The sequence below is a fragment of the Macaca thibetana genome, chromosome 13, assembly GCF_024542745.1.
Source record: "Macaca thibetana thibetana isolate TM-01 chromosome 13, ASM2454274v1, whole genome shotgun sequence".
In the NCBI taxonomy this organism is placed as follows: domain Eukaryota; kingdom Metazoa; phylum Chordata; class Mammalia; order Primates; family Cercopithecidae; genus Macaca; species Macaca thibetana.
In genome coordinates this window covers 35,370,379-35,384,346 of record NC_065590.1, presented here as the reverse complement: position 1 = coordinate 35,384,346, position 13,968 = coordinate 35,370,379, and the positions used below count along the sequence as shown (strand labels likewise).

The 13,968-nt window shown below is 40.0% G+C and overlaps 2 protein-coding genes across 2 annotated transcripts in view; one reads left to right on the top strand and one right to left on the bottom strand.

The window, feature by feature from the left end:
- PAIP2B (poly(A) binding protein interacting protein 2B) overlaps nucleotides 1–13,968 on the bottom strand; it is a 577,567-nt gene that overhangs the window by 452,831 nt on the left and 110,768 nt on the right. The window lies entirely within an intron of this gene.
- Nucleotides 1–13,968, top strand: part of DYSF (dysferlin) — a 219,204-nt gene that overhangs the window by 175,708 nt on the left and 29,528 nt on the right. Inside the window, exons 42-43 of the mRNA XM_050755219.1 lie at nucleotides 1,838–1,936; nucleotides 13,602–13,730. Coding sequence (XP_050611176.1) covers nucleotides 1,838–1,936; nucleotides 13,602–13,730 — 228 coding nt within the window. The remainder of the gene's footprint in view (nucleotides 1–1,837; nucleotides 1,937–13,601; nucleotides 13,731–13,968) is intronic.

Sequence of the window (13,968 nt, the reverse complement as noted above, 5' to 3'; positions counted from 1 at the left end):
GTCTGTCTGTGCCTGACTCTGAGCCTGAGTTATAAACTCAAACCTTTAAGTATTTGGGCTGGGAAAGAAAAATAAAGATTCAGGGGCACTCAACAGCTAAACTGGATTCCATTCTAACCATTTCTACCTAAGTGTCCATGTTTGCTTGTGTGCCAGTATGTGCCGTTGTGTGTTTCTGTGGGGGCGTATGTGTGTTTTAGCATACACATCTCTCCTGGACGTGACTGTGTAAGTCTGTTCTTCTGCGTGTGGGTCATCCTGTGAGTTTGATATGTATATCTGTATATGTGTGTCACCCATAGCACCTTTTTCTTTAAATGGAACTTCAAACATCAAGGCTTGGGTCTGCCTTGCTCTAAGGTAGCTTTTTCTAGAGTGGTTATAAGTCAGAAAGCTCTGCCATGCTGTACCCTACCCCCCACCTGACCTTGTTTCCTCTCTCCTGGCTGCAGAAGATCCTCCAGGTAAGTGGGTCTGGTAGGGGCTGGCTGCAGATTCAGCCTCACTCTGGTATACATTCCCTGTGTGGTGTGTCTGGAGACCACCTGGCCACACAAGGGGTGTTAGGACCACACTTCCAGGATGGGTGGAGACTCGAGAACCTCATCCTACCCTCTCCCCAGGGTGCCTGTTCAGGAACCCTTGGCCGGGCTCCAGCTTGTGTTTACCCTTAGTAAGCCAGAGCTCGGAGCACTTGGCTTTAGTTTGAAGGGGCCGTGAGCATTTTCAGAAACTCTGTGATAGATATTCAGTTCCTGGTGGAGAATCAGAGCAGGCTCCTGGGAGATCTTCTAGCCTACCTTCTTATACAGAGGAGGAAAGCGAGTTCGAGAATGAGCTCCTGACGCCATGTACTTGGCCCTTCCCACTGAACCAGATGAGCTCTAATGGTACAGATGGGCGCAGACTGAGTGATGAGACCTTAGTGAACTTTTGGGGTGGACTGACCATCCCACTTTCAGGGAGCTTGGTGACCCTCTAGGTGACAGGACACCCCGCCCCCTGAGACAGGACACAGCTGAAGGAATATTCTAGACACCAGAGCTAAGAGGGCCTGCAGACACACCGTGTATAGGAGGAGTTAAAAGGTGGGGAGGTCAGGATTTGCCACAACAGTCCTGTCCACCTTTTCCTGCAAATAGGAGTGACTGGAGGAAGGATGCAGGTGTCACACAGAAAATGTGCTTTCATACACTTCCTTTCTTCTCACCTGATACCTCACATTTAGCAGTGTCTGTGGAATAAAGGGTACTTAGTATTAGTTGATTTTCAGGGACTCTGCCTTGATCTGAACTTGATCTGACCTTGGGAAGGCTAAGTGCTGATTTCCAATGTGTCCTTTATTGCCTGGGTAGGGAGACGGGTGGACAGAATAGATAAAACTCTTTTGGGTCTGAATTTTCCTGGGTCTCCTGCATTTTATTCATAAATAATACATTATTGACATTTTCCCCTAAGAGTTACCCTATGTACCTTCTGATTTTGGTCTCAGTGTGTTGGGTCCCTGCGATGCAGGAACTACAAAGATGCTTATGCCCACTTCACAGAAAGGAAAAGGGAGGCTGGTGAGTTTGACAGAAACACACATGCTTGGGGGGCAGAGCTAGGGCTAGAGCCTCCGCTTCTCAACACCAACCAAATGCTGAAACGTCTTCCTCAGTCTGCAGGCTTTGCCCCTGGAGAGGTGGAGGTTTCCTCTCTCTGCTCCCCCAAATCACCCCTAGGAAAGCCTTGTGGTCCAGAGCAGCCCAGGAGCAGAGGGCGGGTTTTCAACTCTGAAGGACGCTCCTTGGCAAGTCCTGTTTCTGAAATGGTCTTTTTCTTTCTACCCACTCAGGAGGAAGAGTTTATCGATTGGTGGAGCAAATTCTTTGCCTCCATAGGGGAGAGGGAAAAGTGCGGCTCCTACTTGGAGAAGGATTTTGACACCCTGAAGGTAAGGCCTCTCTTCAGTCTGATGGTCGCTGTGTGTGTGTGTGTGTGTGTGCGCGCTGGGCAGTGGGAGACACAACAGAAAGAGAGCTCGTGCAGTAGATCTATTTGCATTTGCCTCCTCATTCAGTGTCTGAGGGTGATGAATGCTACTAGACCAGCTGGGTGAGAAAACCACCCACTGATTTACAGCCTGAAGCGAGTGTGGGCTGGGATAACCAAGACAGTAATCCCAGGAGAATGCTGAAGAATACAGAAGTGTTTAGAGGTGAAATGATCTGTGTTAACATGCCCCAGCTCCCCCGGCCGCCACCCAAAACAGGGTGGCCCCCCTGACTGATTTTCAAAATAGTCAACATTATTAATATTGCATGACATTGAAAATTGTTAAAGCTTGGAGATGGGTAGGCAGGGATTTGTTGTCCTATTCCATGTCTTTCAGTGTTATTTGAACTTTTCTGTAATAGAAAATTTGTGTTAAAATAAAGAGCATCAGTTTGAGAATGTACTCCTGACCCCTAACTCCTACAATTGGGTCAGAAAATTACCTACAAATCTGAAAATATGGGAAACCCTGTTTCTGTGGAAAAAACCAGAAATGAGTCAGTCAAATTGTGGTATTTTGAGGAAATTATACAAATATAATTATACTTTGAAAAAGTAGACTACTTTTAAAGAAGATAATCAGAGGTGACTCAGAAATTACTCCTTAAAGGAGTTGCATGGTCTCCCTGCTAGGGTTGCCAGTCAAAATTCAGGATGCCCAGCCGCATTCGAATTTCAGATTAACAATGAATAGTTTTTAAATATCAACATGCTTCAAGTATTGCACGGGGCATATTTATTTAAAAATTATTGGTTATGAAACAGGAAAAGTTCCCTTATCCCCCTCACAAGACGTGCAATGGGGATGTGGCTGGCTTCTTCAGTGCCCTGCTGCTCAAACCTCTAGGGGAGCATGCAGATGGGCAGGTTGTGGGGCTCCCACCCCACAGCAGTGTCCAGGGGTGAATGTTTACAGCTGAGGCCCCAGTGGGCGTGTGTTACAGAGTGCTATTTCAGCTTAGCCATCTGTAGGCGGCTTGTGTTAGCTCAATTAGACCCTTGCCTTATCGCGAGGACAGAGGGCTTTCTGTATCCTGGGGTTTCTTGCCTTGGTGTACTGAAAGAATTGGATCACACGTGGGCTTGGAGATTGAGTGCAAGGTTTTATCGGTGGAAGTAGCTCTCAGCAGACTGGGGAGCCAGAAGGGAGATGGAGTGGGAAGGTGGTTTTCCCCTGAAGTCGTGCTGCTCAGCGGCTTGGACTCTCCTCCCACCACCCGGGCCAGACTCCGCGTTGTTCCGCGGGTCGATGGCCTGCCGCCCTGCTGGGGCCTGTTGGTATGCTCCTACGCCAGTGGGTCCTTCTTGACACGCCAGTGGGTCCTTCTTGACACGCCAGTGGGTCCTTCTTGACATCCCATCGCTCCTGTGTTCCTCCGCTGGTGTGTTCCTCTCGATGTCCAGCAACTTGTGTTCCTGCCCGCTAGGGTCTCGGGGTTTTTATAGGCATAGGATGGGGGTGTGGCAGGCCAGGATGGTCTTGGGAAAGGCAACATTTGGGCAGGAAAACAGAAATGCCTGTCCTCCCTGGGTCTGCGGGCATAGGCCCAGGGGTGAAGCCCTCGCCAGGGACCCCGTTGTCTTCTACCCAGCACTTCCCAGACCCCGTTCTGTATCAGTTATTTATTTCAAATTCAGATTTAACTGGGAATTGTGTATTTTCACTTACTAAATCTGGCAACACTGCTTCTGATTATAAATGGGGGAGACTGTACCCCGCAATTGCCTCCCAGCCTTGGAGAGGAGAAAATGAGAGGTGGGCATAGGCTGTTAGACACATAGAAAAGGACCCAAGAGCCCTTTGAAAGGGACTGGATGAGAGAGAGTTGCTACCCTTGTCAGGGTGGCAGGTGGCCTGGGCTTTCAGGTGATTCTTTTGGCACAGAGCCTCTGCTAGGCACTCTGGAGGGCAGTTTCACCAGGCAGCAAAAGTTGTCTCTGCTCTATGGGCCTGCCTGGTGAATTGTGCCTGGAGACCTGGCTGCTCAGAGATGAGGCACAGGCGGCAGCAGCCACCATCCTCAGGCAGCAAGTTCTTTCTCGACTTGGTAGCTGGGTGTGTGAGGTTGGGCAAAGAGACAGAACTATTTGTGTACCAGGAAGAAGGTCTGACACATTAGGTCTGGCATGTGGTCCTGTGGCCTTGCCAAAAAGTCACACAACCCAAGCAAGAATGAGGACTCCTGTCAGGGTGGCCCATGGCCCATGGCCCTGGCCCCTCACTGCTCCCTCAGGTGCGGATGCTGAATTGGCACCCAGCCCTCCAGCTTGACCTCTTGGAGGAGGTCTCTGACAGCATCCAAGTGAAAATAGGCTGTCCAAAGCAAAATGCATTCAAACTATTTCTGGGGGAAAACTAGACCTGGAAGAAACGCTGGTTCATTAAGGATAAGTAAATGGAAGAAAACCACCGTCACCAACATGGGTCTTTGAAAAATAGCCTGCCACATTATGGAGAGAATGGAGCACACAGTGGGTACAGGAAAACAGATTTTAGAAGCCACTAGCATAGGGGGATGAAACAACTCCTAATCTAAATAGAAAAATATAGGAACAAAAGATACAACAAGAAAGCGTTAAAAACAGAAATCACAAAAAACACATAGTAGAGAAAGAACAAAACATCTTCATGTTCCTCATTAATAAAGGTGGACTAAACTCCCCCATTAAGTGATAAGGACTCTTAGGCTATATCAAAAGTCAAAATTCATTGTACTGTCTTTAAAAGACACATCTAAAACAATATAACTTAGAATGGCTAAAAAATAAATATTTCGGAAAACAATATTTTAGCAAACAAGGTAAGTGTAAACCAAAGGAAAACAGAATTTAAAGTAAAGAGCAAAGGAAGCAAAATAGAGTGTTTCATATAAATAAAAGGTGTACATTTCAATGAAAAGACTCTCAAATATTTATGCATAGAATAGTAAAGCTTAGAAATACTTAAAGCAAAAATGGATAAGAATATATAAACTAATATCTCACACAGATAAAAGCACAAAATGACAGAAATTAAAGTTGCAGTGGGGATTTCATTACACCATTTTCCTTAACTGATCAAGCAGACAACAAATAAATAAGAAGATAAAAGATCTGAATAACAAGGTAAATGTTTTCTAAGCTACATGAAGTTAAAATTATAGATTTAAAATAGAGAATAAAAATAATAAAAAATGGAGAATACATTTTTTCCTGATGCTCAGCGAATACTTACAAAATTTGATCACATATTAGTTTTGTAGTAAGTTACCAAAAGCAGAAATCTTACAAGACAGATTATAATGCAATAAAATGAGAAATTAATAACAAAAGTTTAAACAAAAAATTCAGCCGCTTAGAAATTTAAAAAATATTTTATTGGGACTTCCAGTATGAACATGGCTGCATAAGTCAGCATTTTCCCCTTTTCTCTTGGAAATCGTTCAAACCCACAAAATCCATTTTCAGAAAAGTTGGAAACAAATAGAAGCCACAGACTTCAAAATATATGTAAGGGCTGCTCAAAGACAACTGAAATTGGTTAGAGGCCACTCAGCAGTAAATGAAGAGAAGATACATGCAGAATGTTGAAAGATCAGAGTGGTAGCAGATCTCAGAAAGCCCTAGCAAAAATATACTTTCTAATGGAAGAATGTTGATAATGATTTAGGACAGATAATGGTTACATGGGGGTTTATTATCTATTCTCTTTACTTTTGTGTGTGTTTGAAAATTTTCATAATAGTTTCAAAATACAGTTCCTGAAAGTGAGGTTTCACCATGAAATATAAATGTTATATCCTTTGTTTACAACCGTGGATATGGAAACTTTGGAGACAGGTTGAAGCTGATGGCAGAAGCCTTTTAGACCTAGTTTGATTCAAAGAAGCAGAGGTGGAGCTACACAAACAAGAATTATCCAAATGAGCCATATTTGCAGGAAGCAGTCTGCCTTTGTGGTGGGAGCAAAGGAAGTAGCTGGACTAGGAAAATTCAACTCATTTAGTGAGAAATAATTTTGAAAAATGGTGTAGCCTGAATTCAAAAATCCTGCAAAAAAGGAAAGAAAATCAAAATTAAAACTTATCAAAAGAAGGAGCAGATGATATGAAATGCTTTACTGTGAACCTTTTCAAAACGGGCAGTCAGAATGCAAAGGAAAAATGAAAGAAGTCAAGGACTGATAAGATGAGTGATAAACTATGAGCTGGCAGGACTCAGGAAAGAAAGAGATGAAAATGTGAAGTTGGAAGGAGCACAGGACAGAATGGCCACATGGAAAACACAACCAAGGGCACAGAGGACAGAAACTATAAAAGTAAGCAAACGGAAATGAAAAAGTTATAAAGGAACAAAGAGAAAAATGACAGATAAAGACATCAGGGAAAGGAGACCTAACATTTGTATAATTGGAGTCTCTGAGGAAGACAACCAAAATAGTAAAAAAAAAAAAAAACCCCAAAAAAACAAAAACCCTTATGGTTTGATAAAACCTTACTGAAACGAAATAAATGAATACACATATTGAAAAAGTTCATGGTGTGTCAGGAAAAACTGACAAAAATTGGTCAATCTGAGACATATTCTAATATAAGTATTGTACTTTAGAGATAAAGAAATAATTCTTTGGGTAGTCATACCTCCTCCCCACTCCTTGAAAAGAAAAAAGCAACATTAAGTTATTTAAAATAGGAACCAAATCAAGGTGGCTTCCATTTTCTCATAACAGCATTCAATATCCAAAGACAATAACATACTGATATAAGATCATCAAAGAAAGACAGGGTGACCTGAGGATTACATGTTCAGCCAAGCTCCCCTCCAAGCATAAAGGCTACAGATAACCACTTATACATATTCAGGAACTGGGGTAATATGGTTCCAATGAGCCTGTCTTAGAGGAACTCCTAGGGGGCGAACTTCAACTAACCTGGGAAGTTATCTGGAGAAACCACAACAGAAGGACTGGTTGTAGTTCGAGGCTGCAGTGAGCTATGATTGCACCACTGTACTCTAGCCTGGATAATAGAGCAAGACCTTGTCTCCAAAAAAAGAAAAAAAAAGAGTGAATATGGTCATATTTTACCTTAGAACCAAAATGAAAACAAATGGAAGGGTTAAGGTAATAGGTAAGAATGTAAATATCATATATACTGAAAATGTAGAAATGATAAAACTGACAAAAATTAGGTGGAGAAGGACAAAAGAGTATGGAATACAGAGTAAGGACAATGATTGCCATATGATAAAATAAATACAGTGGACAGCTATTATTTGAAATTGGCAAGTCACATAATTGGCATAGAAGCAAGATAAAGCAAATAGTACAAAGGTAAATGTTAAGGAAGATATTGTTGTCTAACACTGGGTGATAGGGAGAAGGAGGGAGATAAAATTGGATTATTTTATTATTGCTACAGTAGGGACCCCATAAATACTATGCCTAAAGACAGAGAGGGCTAAGTATTATCAGAAGATATAAATGTATAATAATACTAGAACAGAAGCTGAGATCATTCCAGCTGTCAGAAGAACTGTACACATGCACCACTCCCCTCCTCCCTACACACAGAAAGTGGACCATGCAAAGATTAAAAAAAAAAAAAACCTATGAAATGAGGAAATGTGATATAAATACATTACATGACCATATAATTATACAATTAAATCCAAGACCAAACATATCTGTCTTGTCAATACATGTTACATCAGTCACTTACTAATTACAAAATGTAAATCAGATCTCAAAGCAAAGTCTAACTCTTAAATGAAAAGACTGATAAAGTTTGAAAATAAGATTAAGAAAATGTGTGCCAGGCAAATGCAAATGAAATGACAGCAGAAGTCATAATCTTAATATTAGATGAGAGGGTATTCAGGTTCCTAAAATTAAATGAGACAAAAGATGACACTTTATAATGCTAAATGGTATAATTCCAAGATATGACAGTTATGAGAATATCCATATGCTAAATAATACAACATCAATACTTACAAAACACAACTTACAGGAGATATGAGAAGCAATAGAAACACAGTTTCTATTGGTAGGGGGAGATTTAATTCCCTTCTCTTAGTTCATGTCAGATCAAGGAGACAAAAATGTCAGAGGAGGCCAAGTGCGGTAGCTCAAGCCTGTAATCCCAGCACTTTGGGAGGCCGAAGCGGGTGGATCACTTGAGGTCAGGAGTTCGAGACCAACTTGGTCAACATAGCAAAACTCTGTCTCTACAGAAAATACAAAAATTAGTCAGGCGTGGTGGTGTGTGCCTGAAATCCCAGCTACTCAGGAGGCTAAGACAGGAGAATCGCTTGAACCCAGGAGGTGGAGGTTGCAGTGAGCCAAGATGGTGCCACTGCATTCCAGCCTGGGTGACAGAGCAAGACCCCATCTCAAAAAAAAAAAAAAAAAAAAAAAAAAAAAAAAAAAGAGGATGTAGAAGGCTTGGCGTGATTAGTAACCTGATTTAACCCAGTAGCCTGAAAATAAAGACTACACATGTGGCACTTTTACTACAATTGACCATGTAAGAGGCCATGAAGAAAACTTTAATACACTTCAGAAAGTGACAACACCACAGACAACATTTTCTGATTGTAATGCAATAAAATTTGAAATTTGTAACAAGATCAAAAGCCCAAAAGGCCTCTTCTACCTGGAAAATTAAAGAATAAAAAACCCTCTGTTTTAACAATTCTTGGGTGAAGGAGAAAATATTGACAGAAATCACAGAACATCTAGGAAACAGTGATAAAACACTACATATTAGAACTTAGTGGTTATAGTCAGAGCAGCATTCGGAGGAAATATGTGGCCTTAAGAAATTATGTTAATTACAAAAAAAGAAAACTAAGTGTCTAACTCTGGGATCAAATAATAAAGATAAAACTGTAATTACAGAATGCCAGGAAAATGAAAATGTATCAAAACAAATGAGGCAATGCCAAGACATTAGTGAGCAGAGGCAATTTCATATGAGTAAATATTTTCATTATCTGGAAAAAGGGAGTAAATAAAGCTTCAATTCAAGAAGTTAGAATAATGATAATGAAAAGCCCTTAAAACAGCAGGACAAAAGAGAAAAAGGAAAAGCAGAAAAAATTAGAAAAAAGAAAATTGTAGAATTGAATTGAAAAAAAATCAAAGAATTGGCACTTTGATTGGAATGAATCAACTAAAATAAATCTTCAGTCTACTCTAGAGAAGTGTAGAACACCGAGCCAAAATCCGTAATGAAAATAGGGACAGCCGGGCGCAGTGGCTCACGCCTGTAATCCCAGCACTTTGGGAGGCCGAGGCGGGGGGATCACGAGGTCAGGAGATCGAGACCATCCTGGCTAACACAGTGAAACCCTATCTCTACTAAAAATACAAAAAATTAGCCGGGCATGGTGGTGGCAGGCACCTGTAGTCCCAGCTACTCGGGAGGCTGAGGCAGGAGAATGGCCTGAACCCAGGAGGCAGAGCTTGCAGTGAGCCGAGATTGTGTCACTGTACTCCAGCCTGGGCGACAGAGCGAGACTCCATCTCAAAAAAATGAAAAAAAAAAAAGAAAAAGAAAACAGGGACATAACAGCAGAGATAATTGGGAGTTAGGAATTTTAGAAAAATTCTAAGTTTATTTCTATGTTAATAGATTTGAAAATCTCCTTAAAATGAGATAATGTGAAGGAAAAGAGAAACAGAACTGTCTCAAGAAGCAGCAAGAAATATGAAAGAAACAGGAAAATTATCAAAGAATTACCTTCAAAGAGAGAGCTGGAGCCAGGGAATTATAAAGTGAATTTCCTAAATTTTCAAAGGATTAATAATTCCTGTGCTATATATACTATTTCAGAGCAGAGAAAATATTAAAATGTAGAAAACCTCGATTTTTATAGAGCTAGAATTACCTTGCCACCAAAATTTGGTAAAGTCCAGCCATATGTATAAGTATCATTTATGACATGAATATATATGAAAAATGTTAGAGAAATAATAGCAAATGAAATCTAACTAATATTAAAATAATGTCATGATAACTGAATTTTCTTCATTCCAGGAATATAAAAAGTTCAACATTAGGAAATCATGAACAATATTAATCATATCAGTAGGTAACATTAGCAAAGATTATTTCAGTTGGTACTGAAAAGCATTCAATAAAGTTTAATATGTATTGATGATTTATAAGATCAAGTAACATATTGGAAATCAGAGTTTCCTTAATGTTAAAAAGAACATCTCTCAAGCCAACAGCCAACATCTAACTTCATGACGTCAGAAGGATTTTTACTGTAGAAATTGAACTTGTATTTCTCACGAATGTTCCTAAGTGCATTTGTCTGGGGAAAGAGTCCATGGCTTAATGAAGGTAGATTATTGAAGCGCTCTGTGACTCAATATACATTAAGGTACTGAGTGAACACTAGGGCTGTCCTTTCACAAAGTCAAGACAAGACTTACCATGATCACGTTCATGTTGTCACTCACATTGGTCCGTATCTTCTCACCATTTCAATGTCAACAAAAAGAAACGGGTCGTTCATTTTAGAAAGGAGAAGACAAAATTATCCCTATGTCTGACTGACTTGCTTACCACCTGAAGAGAACCAACTGAAAAATTAGTAGGACCGTCAGGAGAACCCAGTAAGATGGCAGCAACTATTTAGAAAATCTAGCGGAAGAAAAATTCACATTCGTAATACCGACAAAACAAGCTTCATGAGGAATAAACTCACCAATAAACACGTAGGCTCTGTATGAAGATGTCTATAAATAGTAAAAGTCTTGCGTAAGTTGAGAATCAGATCATGTTCCTGTATTAAAATGTTAATACTATAAAAGATATCAATTCCCCTATTGAAAATTAGTTTTAAGTTTAATGCAAGCCTAACAAAAATTCCAAAGAAACATTTTGTTGAGAATGGAACTTAATGTTTTAACATTGCATCTGGAGGAACATCAGATAACGAAACAGGTTATGAAGGCACAGTGATTAAAACATGGTATTGGTGAAAAAATGCACAGATCAATAGAGCAGAGATCACAAACAAACAAAAGGAGGCGTGAGCATTTGGCGTATGACACAAGTCATGGGAAAGGGAGAAGTTTAAACAAAATGATGCTTAGATAATTGCCTAACCATTTAGCAAAAAATAAATTAAATTCTTGCCTCATGCTGGGTACCAAATTGAATTGAGTGTTGAATAATCTTGCTATGAAACATGGTAAGTATAATTTGAGAGGCAGACACTATAAAGAAAAAGATCTTTAGATGAGATGATCTAGAAATTTCTGGTATGGCTAAAAAATTATAAATATAAGCATAAGATAAACATAACCATAAATATGACATAAACACAAACATAAACATACCATAAATAAAAATATCATAAATATAACATAAACGAAACTGAAAGGCAAGTGACAGACTGGGACACATATTTGATAGACTGAAGTTTAATATTCTTTATATACCAAGAAGTCTCTCAAATCACCACAGAACAGAAAACAAACACCAACAGATGGAAAATGTACAAATGACAAGGATGAGCAGAAGAAATACAAATGACTGATAAACCCATGCAAGTTTCTCTATTATTATTATCTCTATTAAGTAAATGCAATTTAAAATTCAGCATATTATCTTCCATCTATCAAATTAACAAAGTTAAAAAAGGGTGAAAGTGTACTCTGATGGTGAAAGGCTGGGAGTGTGGGCACACTTGAACACTGTAGTTAGGAGTATATAAATCCATACAATTTTTCCAGAGAGCAATTTGTGCACATCAGAGGTCTTAAAATGTACATACTCCTTGTCAAGGAATTCTTTTTCTAGGAGCTTATAATAAAGATGAATTTAAACAAGTGCAGAAAACACTTGGATAGGAGTTTTTAAAACTCCTCTACCCTATAAGTTGTTTTAAAAAATAATGTTGATGGCTGGGTCTGGTGGCTCACGCCGGGAATCCCTGTACTTTGGGAGGCCGAGGTGGGAGGATTGCTTGAGGCCAGGAGTTGGAGACCAGCCTAGGCAACATAGGGAGACCCTGTCTCTGCAGAAAATAAAAATAATAATATTGAAAAACCGCAAAACTAAATGTTCATCATATCTTGTGATACATTTATAAAATTGAATATCATATTGCCATTAGGAAGGAAGAGTATTATAGAAGTATATATTTTGACCTTGTAAAGATTTTCACGGTACGTCATTAGGTTAAAAAACAAGGTACAGGCCAGGCACAGTGGCTCACACCTGTAATCCCAGCACTTTGGGAGGATGAAGTGGGAGGATTGCTTGAGTTCAGGAGTTTGAGACCAACCTGGGCCACATGGCCAGAACTCGTCTCTACAAAAATAAAATAAATAAAAAAAACATAGAAAAATTAGCTCAGAGTGGTGGCATGCCTGTAATCCCAGCTACAGGAGGCTAATAGGGGAGGATCATTTGAGCCCAGGAGGTCGAGGCTGCAGTGAGCCATGATTGCACCACTGCACTCCACCCTGGGTGACAGAGTGAGACTTCTCCCCTCACTTGTGCCCCCCATCCACAAAACAAGTTACAAGTTTGTATCTTGTGAGTCCATAATTTTGGTTAAAAAATTATATATAAAAAGAAAATATTCAAGAGGACATATACCAAATGCTTATCAAATAACTAGTTATTTTTGAGAATCAGAATTTAAGACAATATTAATTTTTAAAAATATTTGCTTATATTTTTCTAAATGTTGATAATGAACCTATATCACTTGCATAATTAAATATTTATTAGAAAAGATAGAACGTGACCTTCAAGGAAGAGACAGAATTTGAGCTGGGCCTAAATGAGAAATAATATTTAGAAAGATGATTTCAGATATGACCAATTTAGCATGTATATTAACCTGTTTAACGTTACTCTTTATTAGATACATTTTATCAGCATAATAAAAAACAGCTTGCTTCTTTATTAAATCCTAAGCAATTCTAAAACACTGGTTCAACAAATAATAATCATTGGCTGTTTGAGAAGAGTCAAGTAAATCATTTGAGATAACAAGTTTAAAGTGATGCTCCAAAGATACCCTTGGATTGATATTTGATACCGTTGTCATTGGATATCCTGTATGTGAACATTTTTGCTTGAAATGCTGACCTATTAATTTTCCAGACATCTGTCACAGTCTTCAAATAAAACGTCAGTCCACTCTTTGCTCATTCATAATCTTGTTCTTTTAAAAAATGTACTGCCCATGTCTCTGATGACTCTCAAGTTCTTAGAATATTTGATTAACCAGAAAACCCTATTCCCTAATGGAGCTGAACAAATATCTTCCCTTTTGCTCCCTTTCCCTGGAATTTTCTGTCCGTCTCCTCCTCTGTTCCTTCCTGGCTCCCTCTGTGACCTCTCCACCTCTCCAACCCTGCCCTCTTCTTTGCCTTCATTCCTTTATTTTGTTTTTGGTCACTTTCCCTTCTTTTCTTCTTCTCTCTTCCTTCTCTCTCTTTATTCACTCTCATACTGTCATGTTTCCCCTCCTTCTCTTGTTTCCTCTTCCTTTGCTGTTCTACTTTCTTTCTGTCTCTTTTCCACTCTTCTAATCCCCACGCATGACAGGTCTATGACACACAGCTGGAGAATGTGGAGGCCTTTGAGGGCCTGTCTGACTTTTGTAACACCTTCAAGCTGTACCGGGGCAAGACGCAGGAGGAGACAGAAGATCCATCTGTCATTGGCGAATTTAAGGTAAATCCTCAAGGACATGTCCCTAACCCAGGTGGGCCTAAGACTATGGTGTTGGAGCAATAAGTGAAGGGGAGGGGTCATACCTGCAGTGGTGACCCTGGTGCTGATAATGGTGACTACGTGGGTAATGGAGGTAGTAATGGTGATGCCATTGATGCAGAATCTGACTGTGGTGATGGGATGGTGTTGGGCTTGGTGACCTCAGTGGTGGTGACTCTGGTAGAGATGAGAGTGGTGG